At 37.8% G+C, this 18,588-nt stretch overlaps 1 protein-coding gene across 1 annotated transcript in view; it reads right to left on the reverse strand.

Moving 5' to 3' along the window:
* Nucleotides 1–18,588, reverse strand: part of ANKAR (ankyrin and armadillo repeat containing) — a 92,485-nt gene that overhangs the window by 9,371 nt on the left and 64,526 nt on the right. The window contains exons 14-16 of the mRNA XM_043996621.1: nucleotides 17,351–17,512; nucleotides 9,965–10,071; nucleotides 7,318–7,440 (exon numbers count right to left, since the gene is read on the reverse strand). Coding sequence (XP_043852556.1) covers nucleotides 7,318–7,440; nucleotides 9,965–10,071; nucleotides 17,351–17,512 — 392 coding nt within the window. The remainder of the gene's footprint in view (nucleotides 1–7,317; nucleotides 7,441–9,964; nucleotides 10,072–17,350; nucleotides 17,513–18,588) is intronic.

Raw genomic sequence — 18,588 nt, forward strand, 5'->3', positions numbered from 1 at the left:
TCTAAGAAATAGATAATTTTATTATCCCCATTTTATAAGTAAAGAAACTGAGGCTTGGCATTTAAGTAACACACCCAGGGTGGCACAGCTAGTCAATATGGTTTGCCTGAGGTGAGATTTGAAATTAGGTCTTCCTGATTCCAGGTCCAGCACTGTACCATACCACCTAGCTGCCACTGAGAGAGATTAGCAACTCTTCTTAAACTTACAGTATTAGAAAATTTCCAGGGCAGCTAGGTGGCGCAGTGGATAGAGCACTGGCCTTGGATTCAGGAGGATCTGAGTTCAAATTCGGCCTCAGACACTTAACACTTACTACCTGTGTGACCCTGGGCAAGTCACTTAACCTCAATTGCCTCACCAAAAAAAAAAAAAGAAGAAAATTTCCTGGGGGCAACTGAAAGTTTAACGTAGCCTATGGTCTCAAAGCTATAGTTAGTGTGTAACTTATACTGGAAAACCCAGCTTTTCTGATTCTTAAGGCCAGTTCAGAAACACCAAGTTTGAGAGTTTAGGAATGCAGCAAAAGCAAAGTTTGTTGGCATTACTACCCTTTGGGATAGAGAAGAGAATTCTAGAATCTAAACTTGTAGTGAGACAAAAGGAAGTTTCTGTGTAGTTCTAGCCTCCTGGGAGAGGCCCCCAAGCCTCAAAGAACAACAAAGACTAAAGCTAGAAACTAGGAGAACAAAACACCTGGTCATTTCCCTCTGCTCTCACATCCATCTTTTCTCAGTCCTCCTCCTGGACTTCTCTGCAGCTGTTGGCAACGTGGATCACCCCCTTCTCCTTGATACTCTCTTCTCTCTAGACTTTTGGGATACCACTCTCTCCTGGTTTTCCTCCTACCTATCTGACCACTGCTCTGTCTCCTTCCAGATCATGCCCTCTAACCCTAAGTATCCTTCAGGGTTCTGTCCTGAGCCCTCTTGACTTCTCCCTCCATGCTACTGCACTTGGGGAATTTGTCTGCTCCCATGGATTTGATTCACATCTCTATGCTGATAATTCTTAAATCTGCCTACCAGCCCTAAAACTCTCCAGTGACCTCCAATCTCACATCTCCAGCCACCTTTCAGACATCTAGAATTAGATATCCAGTAGGCATCTTAAACTCCTTATGTCCAAAGTGAAACTCATATCTTTCCCCTTAAACCTTCCTCCCCACCCCACCCCCCTTCCCTGTTACTGTTGAGGGCTATCATAGCCAGCCCCTCAGGCCCATCATCTAGAAGCAGTCTTCCTTGATTCCTCATTTCCCCCACCCCGTATTCAACCTGTTACTTAGGCCTGTTGATTTTACCTTTGCAACATCTAATGTGCCCCCTTCTCTCCTCTGCTACTGGCACCACTCTGGTGCAGGCCCTCATCATCTCATGCTTAGACTATTGCAGTAGCCTACTGGTGAGTCAGCCTGCTCAGGTCTCTTCCCACACCAATCCATCCTTCATTCAGCCACTGAAGGCATTTCCCCAAGTGTACATCCAATTATACCAGGGGCTCCCTCTTGTCTCCAAGATCAAATACAAAATATTTGGGAGTGGAATCAAGATGGCAGCAGAAAGACATTAAACAAACAGAGCTCCTGAGACAATTACCCCCAAAACAGCAATAAAACAACCCCCGGAACAGCAAAACCTACAAAAAGATGGGCTGAGATTATTTTTCAGCCAAAGACAGATCATAGGGGGCCGTTCTGGGCTGCAAGAAGAGTCCAGCCCCATGATCACACTGACACAGTCCCCAGGCAGGCTGCACCAGAGAAACTTACCCCTGAGCTGCCAAATCAGCTGCAGCACCAGCGTCTTCTGAAACTAAGCTTATGGTCAGGTGAGAGGGCTGAATGACTGGCCAGGGGGGGGAAATACAGGGGTGTCTATGGGACCTAAGTAGGAATTCAGCTATCCCACCCTAGGAGGGAACCAGGAAGAAATCTTGAGTGGTAGGAGGTCCAGGTAGGGAAGGGGAACAGGTTTGTTGAAGCTAAGAAACAGCACACAAACTTTTGCTGACCGATTAATTAACAAGGTGACTTGAGGTTATCTTCAGACCAAAGAACAGGCCAAGCGAGAGAAATACCTGCCCTCCCTCAAACTGAAACACCTGGGACCCTCTGAAGCTTGGGACAGTGTAGCTTGGAAGTAGGGCCCCACTGTAAGAGGGAGTTAAAAGTCAAGTAAAAGATTGGTAAGATGAGCAAGCAAAGAAAGTTGAGAACTATAGAAAGTTTCTTTAGCAATAAGGAAGATCGAGGTGCACCCTCAGAAGAGGATAACCTCAGGGCACCTACATCCAAAGCTTCCAAGAAAAATATGAATTGGTCTCAGGCCATGGAAATGCTCAAAAGGGACTTTGAAGAGAAAGTAGGAGAGATGGAAGGAAGATTTAGAGAGATGGAGGAAAGAATGAAAAGAGAACTGAGTGATGCAGGAGAGTCATGAGAAAAAAATCAACAGTTTGAAAAGCCAAATGGAAAAGGAGATACAAAAGCTCTCAAAAGAAAATAATTGCCTAAGAATTAGGATTAAACAAATGGAAGCTAGTGACTTTATGAGAAGCCAAGACACAATAAAGCAAATCCAAATTAATAAAAAAAAAAAAATAGAGGGCCATATGAAATATCTCCTTGGAAAAAGAGCTGACCTGGAAAATAGATCCAGGAGAGGTAATTTGAAAATCACTGGACTACCTGAAAACCATGACCAAAATAAGAGTTTAGACAGCATCTTCCAAGAAATTGTCAGGGAAAATTGCCCTGATATTCTAGAAGCAGAAGGTAAAATAGAAATTGAAAGAATCCACTGATCACCTCCTGAAAGAGATTCCAAAAGGAAAACCTCCAGGAATCTTATAGCCAAATTCCAGAGCTTCCAGGTCAAGGAGAAAATATTGCAAGCAGCAAGAAAAAAAAGGAATTCAAATAATGTGGGGCTACAATAAGGATAAAAAAATCTAGCAGCATCTACCTTAAGGGACCGGAGGTCATGGACTATGATATTCCAGAGGGCAAAGGAACTGGGACTACAGCCAAGAATCACATACCCAGAAAAACTGATTATGATGTTTCAGAGGGAAAAATGGGATTTCAGTGAAAAAGAGAACTTTTAGGCATTTGTGATAAAAAGACCTGAACTGAATAGAAAATTTGACTTTCAAATACAAGACCCTGGAGAAGCATAAAAAGGTAAACAGGAAAAAGAAATCATGAGGGATATAAACAGATTAAACTGTTTACATCCCTACATGGGAAGATAATACTTCAAACTCATAAGAACTTTCTCAGTATTCAGGTAGCTGAAAGGAATACACTTAAAAGACACAGGTCTGAACTGAATATGAAGGGATGATATCTGTAAAGCATTTTTTTTGTTTACCCTTATTTTTTGTGGGGCAGGCAGGGTGGGGTGTCATGTCTGGGGCTGGATTTCGGCTTGGGGCCTCCTGGGTCCAAGGCTGGTGCTTTGTCCACTGTGCCACCTAGCTAACCCATGATGACATCTTTAAAATAGGGTTGAGGGGTAGGAGGAATGCACTGGGGGAGGGGAGAGGGGAGAGGTGTACTGGGAAGAGGTAGCTCACATGAATGAAATAAGAAAAAGCTTATGGAGGGGAGGGGAAGAGTGGGAAGGAGTTGGGGAGTGAGTGAACCTTACTATCATCAGAATTGGCTCAAAGAGGAAATAACATACATGCTCAAGTGGGTATAGTAATATATTTTTGCCTGAGGGAAAGTGGGAGGGGAAGGAGATTGGGGTGGGGGGGGGGAGAGGGGAAGGAAGGAAGAGAAGATTGGGGAAGGGAACAGAAAAAAGCAAAACACTTTTGAAGGATGTTCTGCATAACTGCACAAAAATGACATTTAATTGCTTGATTTCATAGAGAGGGTTGAGGAGGGAGGGAGGAAGAAAATTTAGAACACAGGATTAGTTCAAAGACCTTAACCTCATCAGAGTGGGCTCAAGGAGGGAATAACATACTCAACTGGAAGGAGTAATCTAACCCAGTAGGAGGGGAAGAGGATAAGGAGGGAAGGGTGAAAGAAGGGAGAGCAGAGCAGGGGAGGGGGCAGTTAGAAGCAAAACACTTTTGAAGAGGAATAGGGTAAAAGAAGATAGGAAATAGAGTAAATATCATGGGAAGGGAATAGGATGGAGGGAAATAGTTATGATGATTGACTATAATGGCAAAACGTATGGTACCTACTTTGCTGGGCTATTGTGAAGAAAATTCTTTGTCAAGTTTAAGGTACTATATAAAAGTTAAGATGAACAGGATGCTATCAGAAAAACCTGGAAAGGCCTACATGAACTGAAGCAGAGTGAAATGTGCCATATACAAAAGAACATCAAGAGTGTAAGATGATCTGCTGGGAAGGACATGGTTATTTTCAGCAATGCAATGATCCAATATAACTCTGAAGGACTTATGAAAATTGCAATTCATCTACAGAGAAAGAACTGATGGTATCTGAAAACAGATTGAAGCATATTTTTTTTCACAGTTCCTTAATCTGAAGTTTTGTTTTTATCTGTTTGCTCACACAACCTAGCTAATATGGAGATGTTTTCCATGACTATTCATGTATAACTTATACTGAATTGCTAGAGTTCTTGGGGGTGGAGGGGAGTGGGAAGGAAGGGAGGAAAAGAAGTTGGAACACAAAGTTTTAAAAAATTGATGTCAAAATTTGTTTTGGCATGTAATTTGGAAAATAAAATTCTAAACAGAGAAAAAAAATACAAAATACTCTGTTTAGCATTCAGTGCTTTTCATAACCTTGTCCCCCACCTCTTTGATCCAGTGACACTACCCTCCTGGCTGTTCCACAAACAAGACACTCCATCTGTCAGCTCCCCATATTCTCTCTGGCTGTCCCCCCACCTCCTCCTGCTCCCCCCCATCCCCATACCTGGAATGCTCTCCCTCCTCAACTCCACCTATAACTTCCCTGGCTTCCTTTAAATCTCAATTAAAATGTCACCTTTTATAAGAAGCCTTTCTCAATGAATTCTAGTGCCTTCCTTCTGATAATTATTTCCTATTTATCCTGTATATAGTTTGTACTTGTCTCCCTCATTAGATTGTAAACTCCTTGAGGGAGGCACTATCTTTGGCTTCTCTTTGAATTCTCAGGGCCTAGTGCAATACCCAGCACACAGTGGGCACTTCATAAATGTTTATAAGATAGGTCAGTTGCTATCATTGAAGTTTAGCTGGACATCCACTCCTCTACAGGCTCTGTTCCTGACTCTACAGACTTTCCCTGTTGTGCCACTCACCCTACAAGTTCACTGTGCTTCTGTGGAACCTTCATTTCATTGATTGGTTCCTCTCAGAACCTCCACTTTAAGCAATGTGCACAGGCTAGTCATGTTCACTCTTTTCTGCTCCTGACTTACTCTTCAGATTTCCTCCACCATTCCCCACAAGGGGATATTATTTCTCCTTCTTCCTCCAACTCCCTTCACCCTTTCCCTGTTGTTTTTATGTGTTATCTTCTCCCATTAGAAAGTGAGTTTCTTTAGGGAAGGGACTCAACTTTTGCTTGTATTTGTATTCCCATAGTACATAATAACATAATGAATTCTTACTGAATTGTTGATTTCTTTATCCATTAGGCTGTGTTAGAGAACTAAATTGTTTACTTTGTTAACCCACAAACACCAGAAAACCTGATAGCCAGAAACTACTCCAGAATCCCTGTGATCTCCAGACTTTGCCCTGGTGGTACAGGAAGAACCTGACTATTCCCAGTCTAAATCTGGGATCTGTGTGTATGTGGTTTGTGTGAAAAGAATTATTCTATTACTACATATAAGTTGGGATAAAGAACAAAGTGCTCCTAAGGAACCTTTAGAAGAAAAGAAACCGAGAAAGAATATGTCACCACAGAGGCCCATTTATCTTAATGAATGTGTCTCTAATAACTTTAGCTCTTAGTTTCCATAGTTCAGTTTCCTCACACTGAAGATCCATAATGCAAAGTACCTATGTGTATTTTTATGAGAGGCATCATAGCATAGTGAGCAACCTCGAGGTTAGTTCAAGACCAGCCTATGAAAACACAATGGCTAGGGATGCTGGGCAGGTCTCTTAACCTCCCAGTGGTCTGAGTCTTGAAGTTATCAAAGTTACAGAACAGTTACAGACCTACATTGGTAGAAAGTTGCCTTCCTCAATGAAATAATGCATCCAAATGAAAACCAAAACAGAACCTGACCACTCAACTTCTTCGTTCTCAATAAAATCTCCCAAAATTAGACCAGGCATAGTTAGCAAGTGGCACCACTAGGACAAATCTGTAGATGATAGAAGGGGTTCTAGAAATTATTCCATGATATCAGGTGTTGGGGTATAGCAAAGTTTTGAAAAAGTAAATTACTCAATGGGGATTTTACTTTTCATAGTTATTTTGCCTGTTCTCTGAATTTTAAAGGGACTAAAGTTAAAGCCAGAAGACTTGTAAATCATTCTCCACTAAAGGCCCATTCTAGTACCCTGAAGCTGGAAAGGCTTCAAGTCTCCTAACAATCATTTATCAACAAGCCTAGCCCAGGTCGCAAGTTCCATATTCAGGTGAGCCACCAAGTGATTGGTGGTAGGCCACCAAGTCAACAATTTGAAAAATTAAATATCAATTTTGGGGGACCCTGGCTACTCAGGAAACATCCCACTACGATGTAGAGGTTGTAAATTAGCTTCACTAAGGAAGTTGATGATGATTATAAATATAAGCTACCCACAGTTGGCATTCAAATTCTGATGAATTTAACTCAGGGTTATTTGATGGGTTTGGGTCTTGGGGGGGGGGGATGGGAAGGTGACCTTAAGTGTTATTAAAGATACTTTCAAAGCAATTTTGTATTATAGTTATTACCTATCATCCATGGAATATCAATTGAGTAATTCTCATTTGCATCAGAGCCTTAGCACTGGAAGTAGATTCTTAGTACTTTCTAACTGTTTAACTCTGGACAAGTATTTAGTCTCCCTGTTTCTCAGTTTTCTCATCCCTGAAATGAGAACAATACTGCCTACTTCTCAAGGCTACTGTGAGAAAAGCTTTGTATGCCTTAAAAGTACTTTACAAATGAATTTCTATTTAAATTTTTCAAGGAACAAAGGATGAGAATTTAGTAAACCTAGATTCTAACCCAAGCCTTACCCTTCTGGACCTCAACTGTAAAATGAAGGGATTGCACTATACTGTCTTTAAATTCCCTTCTAATTTTTTTTTACCTTCTAATTTTAATGATTGATTTTTATGGGATTATAATGAAGTATAAATATTTTTTAACAAAAATATCTTTGAAGTACCTTATCTGGTGAATGAAGAAGATAAAGGACATCATCATACCTAAAACCTTCTTCTTCTTGCAATATATCTTGCAATTTATCATTCCTCAGGACAATGCAAGCCAAGGCACATGCCACTTCAACCTGAATATTTTGAGTTTTTTTTAAAAAGTAATATATTATTTACCAATAATTTATCCAAAGAATTAAGTGAATCAGTCAAAAACATTTATAAGATGCCACTTTCTGCAAGGCACAATAAGATAATGTTATCTAGATTAAATGAACTACTATGTTTAAAGAACTTTGCAAATCCTAAAGAGCTACATAAATACTGGATAGAGCGCTGGGCCTGAAGTCAGGAAGTCATAGGTTCAAATGTGACCCCAGACAGTTACTAGCTGTGTAACCCTGGCCAAGACACTTAACTTCCATTTGTCTCAATTTCTTCATCTCTAAAATAGAGATAATAATAGCACCTATCTCCCAGGGTTGGTGTGAGGATCAAATGAGATAATAATTTTTAAGTGCCTGGAACAAGGCAAGCACTATATTAATGTTGGCTACTATTATTGTCATCATTATTTACTTATTCAAAATATAATACCTGGGGCAGCTAGGTGGCACAGTGGATAGAACACCGGCCTTGGAGTCAGGAGTACCTGAGTTCAAATCCGGCCTCAGACACTTAACACATACTAGCTGTGTGACCCTGGGCAAGTCACTTAACCCCAATTGCCTCACTTAAAAAAAATATATATAATACCTACTATTCCATTTTCTAAGCAGTAGATTCAAGAGTAGTTTCTTAAAACTCTTGGAGAGATGTTTCTTAAAGACCAACTTGACTTGAAAAAAAATTAAAATGGTAACACACTTGTATATAACACTCTATAAAACAGCCCTGTGAGTTCAGTGCTATTATTTGCATCTTACAAACAAGGAAACAGACTTAGTGAGGTTGTGACATGTACAAGATTACACAATTAATAAATGTCCAAGGCAGAATTCAAACCCAGATTGTTTTGGCTCCAAGTCCAGGACTCTATAAATTGCACCTCATCTCCTCTTTAAAAAAGATGAATGAGTAGAGACCTTCCTTTCCCTTGTACACACAATGCCATTAGATTTTTTTTAATGGCATTAGATTGTGCACAAATGAAACGCAAATATGTTGCACTGTCAGCTGGGGACAGTAGCAAATGCAAATGAGTGTTTGCTCAAGCATACAGCTAAAACGCTTCTACATCTTCCCAGACAACTTTCTGAGGGACTCAGAAGCTCTTTTGGAATCTGTTAACTGGCAGTTATAGTGACCAGATTCTAAGCTCTGGAAGAGCATCTATCTTTTTAGGTAGAGAACTACAAATGATAGAGAGGTAAAAGTTTTCTCCCCTCTGAAGACAGAGGAGGGATGGAACTGTCATTTAATCTATAAACTCATAATCTAGAGCCAAAAGGGAGAATTTGAGTAACAATCTAACACCAAATTAGAGTATTTTCACAGGAAGAAAGGCACAAATCAATATAATTATGCTACATTTCTTTGAAAAATTTTGTTTTTAAATGATTGCATCTTAAATCTGTATTGGTATGTCTGTATTTCATCCAAAATGAATTATTTGCAAAATATTTATTTTTTATTTTAACTGTTTAGTTTGTTTCCCTTTTGGCAAAATCAAAATGAAAAAATTGCTAATTCTACATCATTAAGATACGTTTGTATGTAGGTAAATAATTTAATATTTTCTCTACAATGAGTTCTCTCATCTAAAATTAGAAAATATTTCTTATACATTTTTCATATTCCCATGGGGGTTTGTGTGTGCTTTTAAAAAGGTTAGTAAAACCTAAGTAATAATTTACTAACTGTAATTAACATGGCAAAATAATAAGAAAATTATCATCTTAGAACGTTTTTTAGATCAACTCTCATCTACCTCACTAATATTTAAAGTGGCTCTATAGTCTGTTATTATACCCCCTCTGATAACAAGTACAGTTTATCAAAGTGATATTTATCACTTTGTGTTTATATTTACTCATGTTTCCCCTCAACCCCCAACAAATAATCATCCCCTCACTTCACTTGGAATTTTAGGGAAAGATTTTTTTCCCCTTTGTATAATTGCTTCCTTGAATAAAATAGCAATAGTGGTATTTGAAGAGCTACATTGTATTAATTGAAATGAAAGTAAATGGAAAAATCCACTATTGATAGCTCCTTAACTACTTATGCCATTCCTTCAGATGCATCACTCTGAAATGCACTACTAGATATTGCTAGCTATAGCAACCCAGGAAGCGGAAAATAATGTTGAAAATCTTCCAGAATTTGCCAGTGAATGAGCAATGTCACCACATAAGCCCCACCTCCCTCCCTAGTCTCTGCTTTTAGTAGTAAAATAAGTGCAAAACAAAAAGGGGTATTTGTGAGTAAATACAGTATTTCTGATCGTGACTTAAAAATTTGTTTTCAAGAAAAGTAAATTAAATTTTAATAAAAATTTGACTTAATAGTAGCATGATTTAGTGCACACAATCAGAACCCTCTGAAGCATCAGTTGGTAAAACTTTTAAATTTTATAGTTGCACAAACAAAAGTAAAATATTCTATTCCAGACGTTTTTACATATGAGAAGAAAATGTTAAAATGCTTTCAACAAACCTTAATCTGAATAGATGGATGATTTCTCAGGAGGTTAATAAGGACAGGGAAGGCTTGTTCATCAACAATATATTGCTGACTAGTAGTATTGCTTGTATGGGCCACACCTGTAAAAGTCCACATGTCAAAGAGATATTCTATTCCTCCCAATGTATGAAAAACTTAGCACTGAAAAGAAACCAAAATCCCTGTCTTGTCAATGGTAAAATTAGATGACAATAGATAATTTTCAATTGGCTTCATTGGGAAAATACAACCAGCATACCGAAGGAATTGCCAAAACATCACTAATTTGATGTTGGTCTCTGTGAAAGCCATTTCATTTTCACTTGGTCAAACAGACCAAAAAGAAAAAAAAAGAAAGATAAAAACACTGGTGGATACAGGGGGGCCGGGGTGTGGGGGAGGGGAGAGAGAACAGTTTCTTCTTAGGTAGATAGGCTTCTTCTTACCTTTCTGAACTCCACGTGTTCTTTCTTTACTATGCTTTAATAAATGCTTAATGCCCAAAGACTGGTGCTAAAAGCTTCTGATTTATGGCGACACATTTAGTTTTATTCATCACATCCCTCTCCCTTCATTGTTCAGTTACCTATTCCATGGTCCTATTCTCCTCAAAGAGTGCAGACTCTTTAACAAACCTTATCTTTATGAAAGGTTGGCTCACTCTTTGGATATGCTTCCGCCAAGGTCATGAAATCCTAACTCTTCATTCCAGAATAATGGTTCTCTCTCTATGACAAGAAGCCTAATGGAAGCAATCCCCTCTGCTAAATTATAGGCACCATGGGCTTGAAGAATTTTTAGATTGTGAAAAATCATCAGGAAAAAAAATTCCATGCTTACAAAAGGTGATGGAGTCAAATCAACAATATTGGGTTACAATGTACAAAGCAGTATGCTAGTCACTGGCAAAAGTCACAAGCTTAAAAACAGTTAAATGAAGCAGAGCTTTCATAGAATAGTTACTCTGCACACATATTTATTCTTGTGGGGTTTTTTCTATTATGTACATTTTAAAAAGGTGAATATAGAAATGATTTATCATAGGGTTTTGCATCTCCCTAGAATTAAATCCTGACAACCAACTAATTTAAAAGAGATCACCAGGGCAGCTAGATAGCACAGTGGATAGAGCACTGGCCCTGGAGTCAGGAGTACCTGAGTTCAAATCCGGCCTCAGACACTTAACACTTACTAGCTGTGTGACCCTGGGCAAGTCACTTAACCCCAATTGCCTCACTAAAAAAAAAAAGAGAGAGATCACCAATACACTAAGAAATATCCTGATGGCAATAGTCATAATATACAATGATACTGTTTTTCCCTTGTTTTTCCTGAAGAATATATGTCAGTTTATACATGAATACTTTAATGAATCTGCGATCTAATAATCCATTGGGTATTCCATCTATTGGGCCACATTACATGCTCTCTTATTCTTTCCCCTATGATCAACTCAAGGTACTTTCCTATAGGTCTTTTTACATTTTCTGAATACCAGTGGAGGATTCCGCCTACTCAGTTGTTATCCCTTTCTCTTGCCACATAACTGGTCCACCTCCTTTCCTTTTTTTTTTTTTTCTGGGGCAATGAGGGTTAAGTGACTTGCCCCAGGTCACACAGCAAGTAAGTGTCAAGTGTCTGAGGCCAAATTTGAATTCAGGTCCTCCCGAATCCAGGGCTGGTATTTTAGCCACTGTGCCACCTAGCTGCCCCTTCATCCTTTTCTAATCATACATTTCCTTAAGGATATTCCTATTCCCTAGGCCACTTCTCTAATATACTTCATCTTAAAAATATGTTTCTGTCTGACTGAGGCCCCTATGAATCGCCCTCTTTCTTTACTCACAATTTTGATTCCTTGAATGGGCTTCCAAGGGGATATTGTGAGGCTCAAATGAGATAATGGATATAAAGCATTTTGTAAACCTTAAAGCACTATATAAATGTCAATCATCATTATTATTCCCATTATTATTGTTAGCCTACAGTCACCAGGCCTCCAGTCTGATAATGACTTCGTTCCCTGAACCTTCTCTTGTAGTTTTGCTGAACTTCAGATATTTATAGAGCAATACAGGGATGTACTGTTACATGTTTAACAAAACTGTTTGGGGGGGAAGACGGGAGTATGCACGCACACTTTTAAGTTTGATTTGTATTGTTAACATTTTCTTAAGTCTAACAATCCACAAAACAATAACTCAAATCTTAATGTTTAGGAATTGCCAATTTCTAAAGTGTTACAACTGAAAATTTAACTATCAGCTGAGGAGGTCGGAGCTGACTCCAGCACACTTGTACATATAACATAGCTCAGAGAACTGTTGAAAAGATGGGTCTTTGTATCAGGGAGTGGCTTGAAATTCTATTTTTTCCTCTAAAATGACTCTTTTTTTCTGTGTGTGCATCTCTTTTTTGATATTTAAAATGATAAATCTCTATTATGCACAATTTGCTTTTTAAAAAAGAATATAGTAAATTTAATATATTATTTTCAAAGTCCTGATTATCTGTATTTCCCTCTGAATTTCCATCTTTTCTCTTCTGTGCACTTTTTATGATGATTCATCTTTTATTTCTTTATTTTTTGGCAATGCTGTCGCTAGCTGATTTACTCCTACCACAAATAAAAAGGGAAAACAGAATTATGGAAACAAACATAGTCAAAATAAGTTTACACATTTGCAAATATTCAAAACTATATGTATCCTTTTGCAGCTTAGTCCATCACCTTTCTGTTAGGAGAAGCCTTTATCATTGGTTCTTATTGGTCATTGCATTGATTAGAGTTCTTAATCTTTCTGAATTTTTTTTTTAATATTGTTGCTATATAACTTATTTTCCTAGTTCTTCTCCCTTCAATCTGTCTCCTTTTATACAAAATTACCTACACTTCTCTAAAACTATCCCTTTTGTCATTTCATACATTGAAATAATATTCCATTATATTCATATACTATTATTTTTTTGATCATTCCCTAACTGATGTTTCTAGTATTTTGCTATTATAAATATTTTTTTGCACATCTGTGTAATTTTCTGCTTTCCTTGGATTTGATCTCTTTGGGCTCTGAATTTGTTGATTTTGATTCAAAGGGTACGCACAGTTTGATGACATTTGGGGCATAATTCTAAAATGCTTTTCAGAATGGTTCAACCAATTCATAGCACCACCAACAATGGACCAGTTTGTCATTCTGCAGCTCTTCTAGCAATTGGTCATTTTTGTTGTTATCAGTGCTGTCATGATAACTATGAAGTAGAACCTCAGAGTTTAATTTATATTTCTCTTATTAATAGTGATTTTTTAATATAATTAAAGATAGCTTGAATTTCTTGCTTAGAATAGTGTTGTCCATATTTGTTGACCTGTTAGAGAATGGCTGACATTCTTATATGTTTTTATCAGCTCCTTCTAGATCATGGAAATGAGACCTTTATCAAATAAACTTGCTACAAAGAAGTTTTCCTTAGTTAACAGATTCCCTAATTTTACCTGTATTGATTTGTTTATGCAAAATCTTAAAAATTTTGCATATGGAAAACTGACCATTTTATCTTATATAAATGATTCTCTCCATCATTTTTCTACTCATGAGCTCTTTTCTGATCTATAGTTGTAAAAGATATTTTCTTTGCTCCTCTAATTTCTTTATGATGTGGCCTTTTCTATCTAGGTCATTATCTATTTGTTTTTGTTTTGTTTTGTTTTGTTTTTGGAGGCAGTCAGGGGTAAGTGACTTGCTCAAGGTCACACAGCTAGTAAGTATCACAGATCCTCCTGATTCTAGGGCTGGTTACTCTATCCACTGCACCACTTAGCTGCCCCAATGAATCTCTTTGAAAGTTGTATTGTTATGTGGTATGAAATGTTGGTATATACCAAATTTCTACCAAACTATTTTCTAGTTTTCCTAGGGTTTTTTTTTTGCTTGTTTTTTAACAATGTTTCTTTACCTCAGCAATTACAATGTTTGAATTTATCAAACACAGTGATATTATGTTCTTTTGCTTTTGTTCCTTTTGCCTCTTAAGTACATAATCTATTTCACTGATCAACTTTTCTCATTTTTGGCCAGATGTAAATTATTTTCATAATTACTGTTTTGTAATATAGTTTGAGATATGACATGGCTAGGCCCCCAACCTCAATTTTTTCCTATTTTTTCCCTTGAACCCTTGACCCCTTGACCTTTTGTTACTTTTTTTTCTAGCTCTCTCTCAGAAGTAATCTTTTAGTAGTTTGGTTGCTATAACACTGAACAAACAAGTTAATTCAGGTAGCATTGTTTTTTTTTTAATTATAGTGGAATAGCTTATCTATCAATTAACATGTCTACTTTTTAGTTCTGACATTATCTCTGTAAAGAGTGTTTAATAGTTGTATTCATATAGTTCTTGTGTACATCTACATAGGTAGACTCATTCTAAAGTTATTTTGAGTGGAATTTCTCTCTATACCTCTTCCTGCTGAATTTTGTTGCTTAGGATTCTTAAAAGCACTTTACTTTTTGCCAAATGCAGTACAGCTCGCTGTCATCTTGTTACAATTTTAATATCAACAGTTCAGTGTATTAGCTATCCAACTGCATTGTCATAATTTGAACAAGAAGCATTTTTCATCTCTCTGGTTTTTATGGATTTTTAGGCTTCAAAACTTTAGTAATACCTTTAGTTTTACATCACCCTTATTTCTTAATATATTCCTCACTCCCTTACCCACCAAGAAGCTATCCCTTGGAACAAAGGAAAAAATTAGTGGGGGTAAGCAATTTAACAAAACCAGACAATATATCAAGCATTTCTGATGATATATGCAGTGTTCCATATCCATAGTCTCTCACTTCTATAAAGAATTGAGGGAGATGCATTATCTATACTCTTCTCTAGACCTGAGTTTGGTTGCTATAGTTATATAAAATTATTTCTTTTTGTTATTCTTGCATTTAAGTCTGTCATTGTTTTCCCCCAAATTAATTTTGGTTGCTCCCTATCAATCCCCTACATGATCAAAGAAGAAAAAAAAAACGTTTGGTGTTAAAAGCCCTTTATATTGTAGTTCCTCTCTCCCTACTTTTCCAGTCTTCTTACCCCTACAGCTACAAACACACACACACACACACACACACACCTCTTTGATCCAGTGACACTAACCATCCATGAACAAGACACCCCATTTCTCAGTTCTGAGCATTTTCTCTGGCTGACCTCCATGCCTGGAATGCTGTCCCTTGTCATCTCTGCCTCCTGGCTTACTTGGCTTCCTTCAAGCCCTAACTAAAATCCCATTGTCCTCAGGAAAACCTTCCCAATCCCTCTTAATTATAGTGCCTTCTCTTTTCTATTTAATTCATTTTTATCCTGTTTATTGCTTGTTTGTACACATTTGTTTGCTCGCTGTCTCCCCCTTTAGATTGTGAATTTCTTGAGGGCAACGACTGTCTTGCTTTTCTTTGTATCCCCAATGTTTAGCACAGTCTCTGGCATACAGTAAGCACTTAATAAATGCTAACTGACCAACTGATTTACATTGTTGTAGACTTTGTGTATATTGTTTTCCCACTTCTACTTCCTTTATTCTACATCAGTTCATATGAATCTTCCTATAAGCCCATCTCTTTTAAATAATTATGGATCTTGTCACAGTAGCCCTGTAATGTTCTGAGTCTTATTGTCGGTACCATACTATTATCTAAAAACAGTAACACAATGTATGTATAAAGTATTTGTCTTCCACTTAGATCCTATGTAAGATAGCCTAGGTGTAAAACAGAGATGTATACATCAACATTAAATAATAATGTATATAACATCCTTTGTTTCCAATATAGCTTCCTCCTTTCATGTCTTAGAGGGTTCTAATAACAATCAGTAATATTTCTATGACTGAAGTTTCAGTCTCTTTGCCCATTTATATGAATCTACTCCCTCATTTCCAACAGGGAAGAGAATCATACTGACTGTGCCCAATTCTCTAGAGAACTGCTTGGCTGACAACATAGAAACTCTCCCAATTCCAGTGACTTAACAAAGTTTTTCCCATAAACTCAAAAATTGACACAAAGTAAAGGGACACAGTGGAGTGCATACAGAAGAAAGGAAGCCATTTAGTTTATTGGCAAAATCATTGTAGCTTCACCCCCACCTCCCCCAAATCCAGTATTGTTGTAATCCAAGTTAATGTTCCCAAACAGATCTCAGTTGATTTGGCAACATGGGAATGTGAGATATAAATTTCCGATCCCCTTGTAAACTCATGGAGTGCTTTTCTCTGTTTTTCTGAGAACTTTGCTTTCTACTAGTGGAGCACAAAATTGAATTGTTACTTATCCTACTACAAATGTTAATACTGGCATATTTACTGTAATAACATACTAACCATGTAAGTAGGGTATCAAGTATGTCTCATGCTTTAAGCATAAGAAGCCAGAAAAAGATTGAGAGGGCCTTAACCCCATTCTAATAGGCCTCTAACACTGTCACATTATGATTTACATCATCTTGCATTTTCATCACCTTGCAGCAAATATTCCTACCTCTGCCTTCATGTCACACTTAAATAACTAGTCCTCTCCTTGGCCCTCCTCCCTGACCCAGCATTATCAATAACAATATGCTACTGACTTATACCTATCATACATGTCAACAAATGACATGTTTGGCAATATCCACCAAAACTTAGTAGAGGATAGAGTTAAAAGAATTAAGTAATAAGTTATCTGGGGGCAGCTAGGTGGCACAGTAGATAGAGCACCGGCTTTGGATTCAGGAGGACCTGAGTTCAAATCCCGCCTCAGACACTTAACACTTACTAGCTGTGTGACCCTGGGCAAGACACTTAACCCCAATTGCCTCACCAAAAAAACTCCATAAATAAATATTGTCCTTTAAAAAATAATAATGTTATCTGTTTTTCAATCTATATTAATTTATACCAATTTATTTCATCAGCATTAAGTATCGTTCACTGAACACTCTAGGAAGAAATTATAAAACATGGAAAAAGAGCTTATAACCTTACAAACTATTTGTAAGAGAATATGCATCTACAGTTATACTTTGGTATAAATGGCCACAAAACTGAATTTAAAATAAGAGTTCTGTGTTCTAAACCAGTGCAACTTCTGTCATTTTTAAGGGGGAGTCATTAAGAAAATGGAATGCCGAGCAGAGTTAGGCTCAGGGCCCTTTAACACATCAGTAACTGGAGATCTCTGCAAGTCTTGGTTTAACATGTTCTTTGAAGGAGCAGGAGATTATTAGTCTACTTACAACCTAAGAGGGCCAAGTGCTACAGGAATGAGAGCAGAGGACAAAAGGTTAGTTTGTATTTCTATTAAAAAAATTACATAGCTTGAAGAAATATAAAATTGTACAAACCAATACACATGGTTCCCACGGCTCTGATAACACTCAGAAGCGTACCCACAGCTATCTTGCTAATTCTCAGTAGTCGAACCAAAGGTGCAATACCATTTCCTTCACATATTTGGTTTTGGTGCAATTTACTGTCCTTACTCAGAGCTATGACTGCTTCACCTCCTTGTAGAACAAAGGAAAAGAGATAAGTACTCATGAATATTTTGCAGATTTATATACGGTTTTTGAAAAGTGATACATCATTGTAGCATGTAGTTAACCATGGGTTCTTAGAGGTTTTTACCAGCAGAGCAGAGTCAGTCGACAAACATTTAAGCGTTTCCTATGTGCCAAGCATTGTGCTAAGCATGAAGAAAGGCAGAAATGTGCTCTCTCTACTCTTGAGCTCAGATTCTAATGAAAAAGGCAACGTTCAAATAACCGTAAATACAAGACATAGAAAGTGCAAATGTAAGGTAATCTTTAAAAGAAGACACTAGAAGTTGTGAGGGGATCTGAGAAAGTCAGATTTGAGCTGAATCTTGAAAGAAGCCAGGAGGTGGAGGTAAAGAGATAGAACATTCCAAGCATGGAGGGGCCACCAATGAAAAGGCCTAAAGTCTGGAGTGTCAGGCACAAGAACAGCAAGCAGGCCAGTGTCATAGAATCACTGTCTATGAAGGGAAGCGAAGAACATAAAGATCAGAATGTTTAAAAGAAGCCAAATTGTTAAGAGTTTTAAAAGCCAAGCAGAATTTTATATTTGATGCAGGAGGTACAAAGGAGCTACTGAAGTTTATTCAGTAGAGGAGGTGGCATGGTTGGATTTGCGCTTTAGGAAAATCACTTTGGCACCTAAGTGGAGGATGGATTGGAGTGCAGAAATATGGCAGCTAGACCAATTGGAAAGCTATCACAGTAGCCATGCTTGAGTGGATGGGGGACTACACCAGATGGGTTCTATGTAAATAGAGAGCAGGGGACACATAGGAGAGATGATGTAGAGGTAGAAATAGCCAGACTTGTCAACAGATTGGATATATGAAGCAAGCGTACAAATGGAGTTGAATGTGACCCTGGGTGGCTGGGAAGTTGGAGGTACCCTCAATAGTAATAGGGAAGTTAGGAAGAGAAAAGATTTGGGATTGGATGGGGAGGGGGGGGTGGATAATGAGTTCAGTTCACAATATTGAGTTTTAGATGCTGTGAGACATATAGTTCAAGATGGCCAAAAGTCAATTGGTGATGTGAGAATGGAG

Source organism: Dromiciops gliroides, chromosome 3, assembly GCF_019393635.1.
Source record: "Dromiciops gliroides isolate mDroGli1 chromosome 3, mDroGli1.pri, whole genome shotgun sequence".
NCBI classification, from domain to species: domain Eukaryota; kingdom Metazoa; phylum Chordata; class Mammalia; order Microbiotheria; family Microbiotheriidae; genus Dromiciops; species Dromiciops gliroides.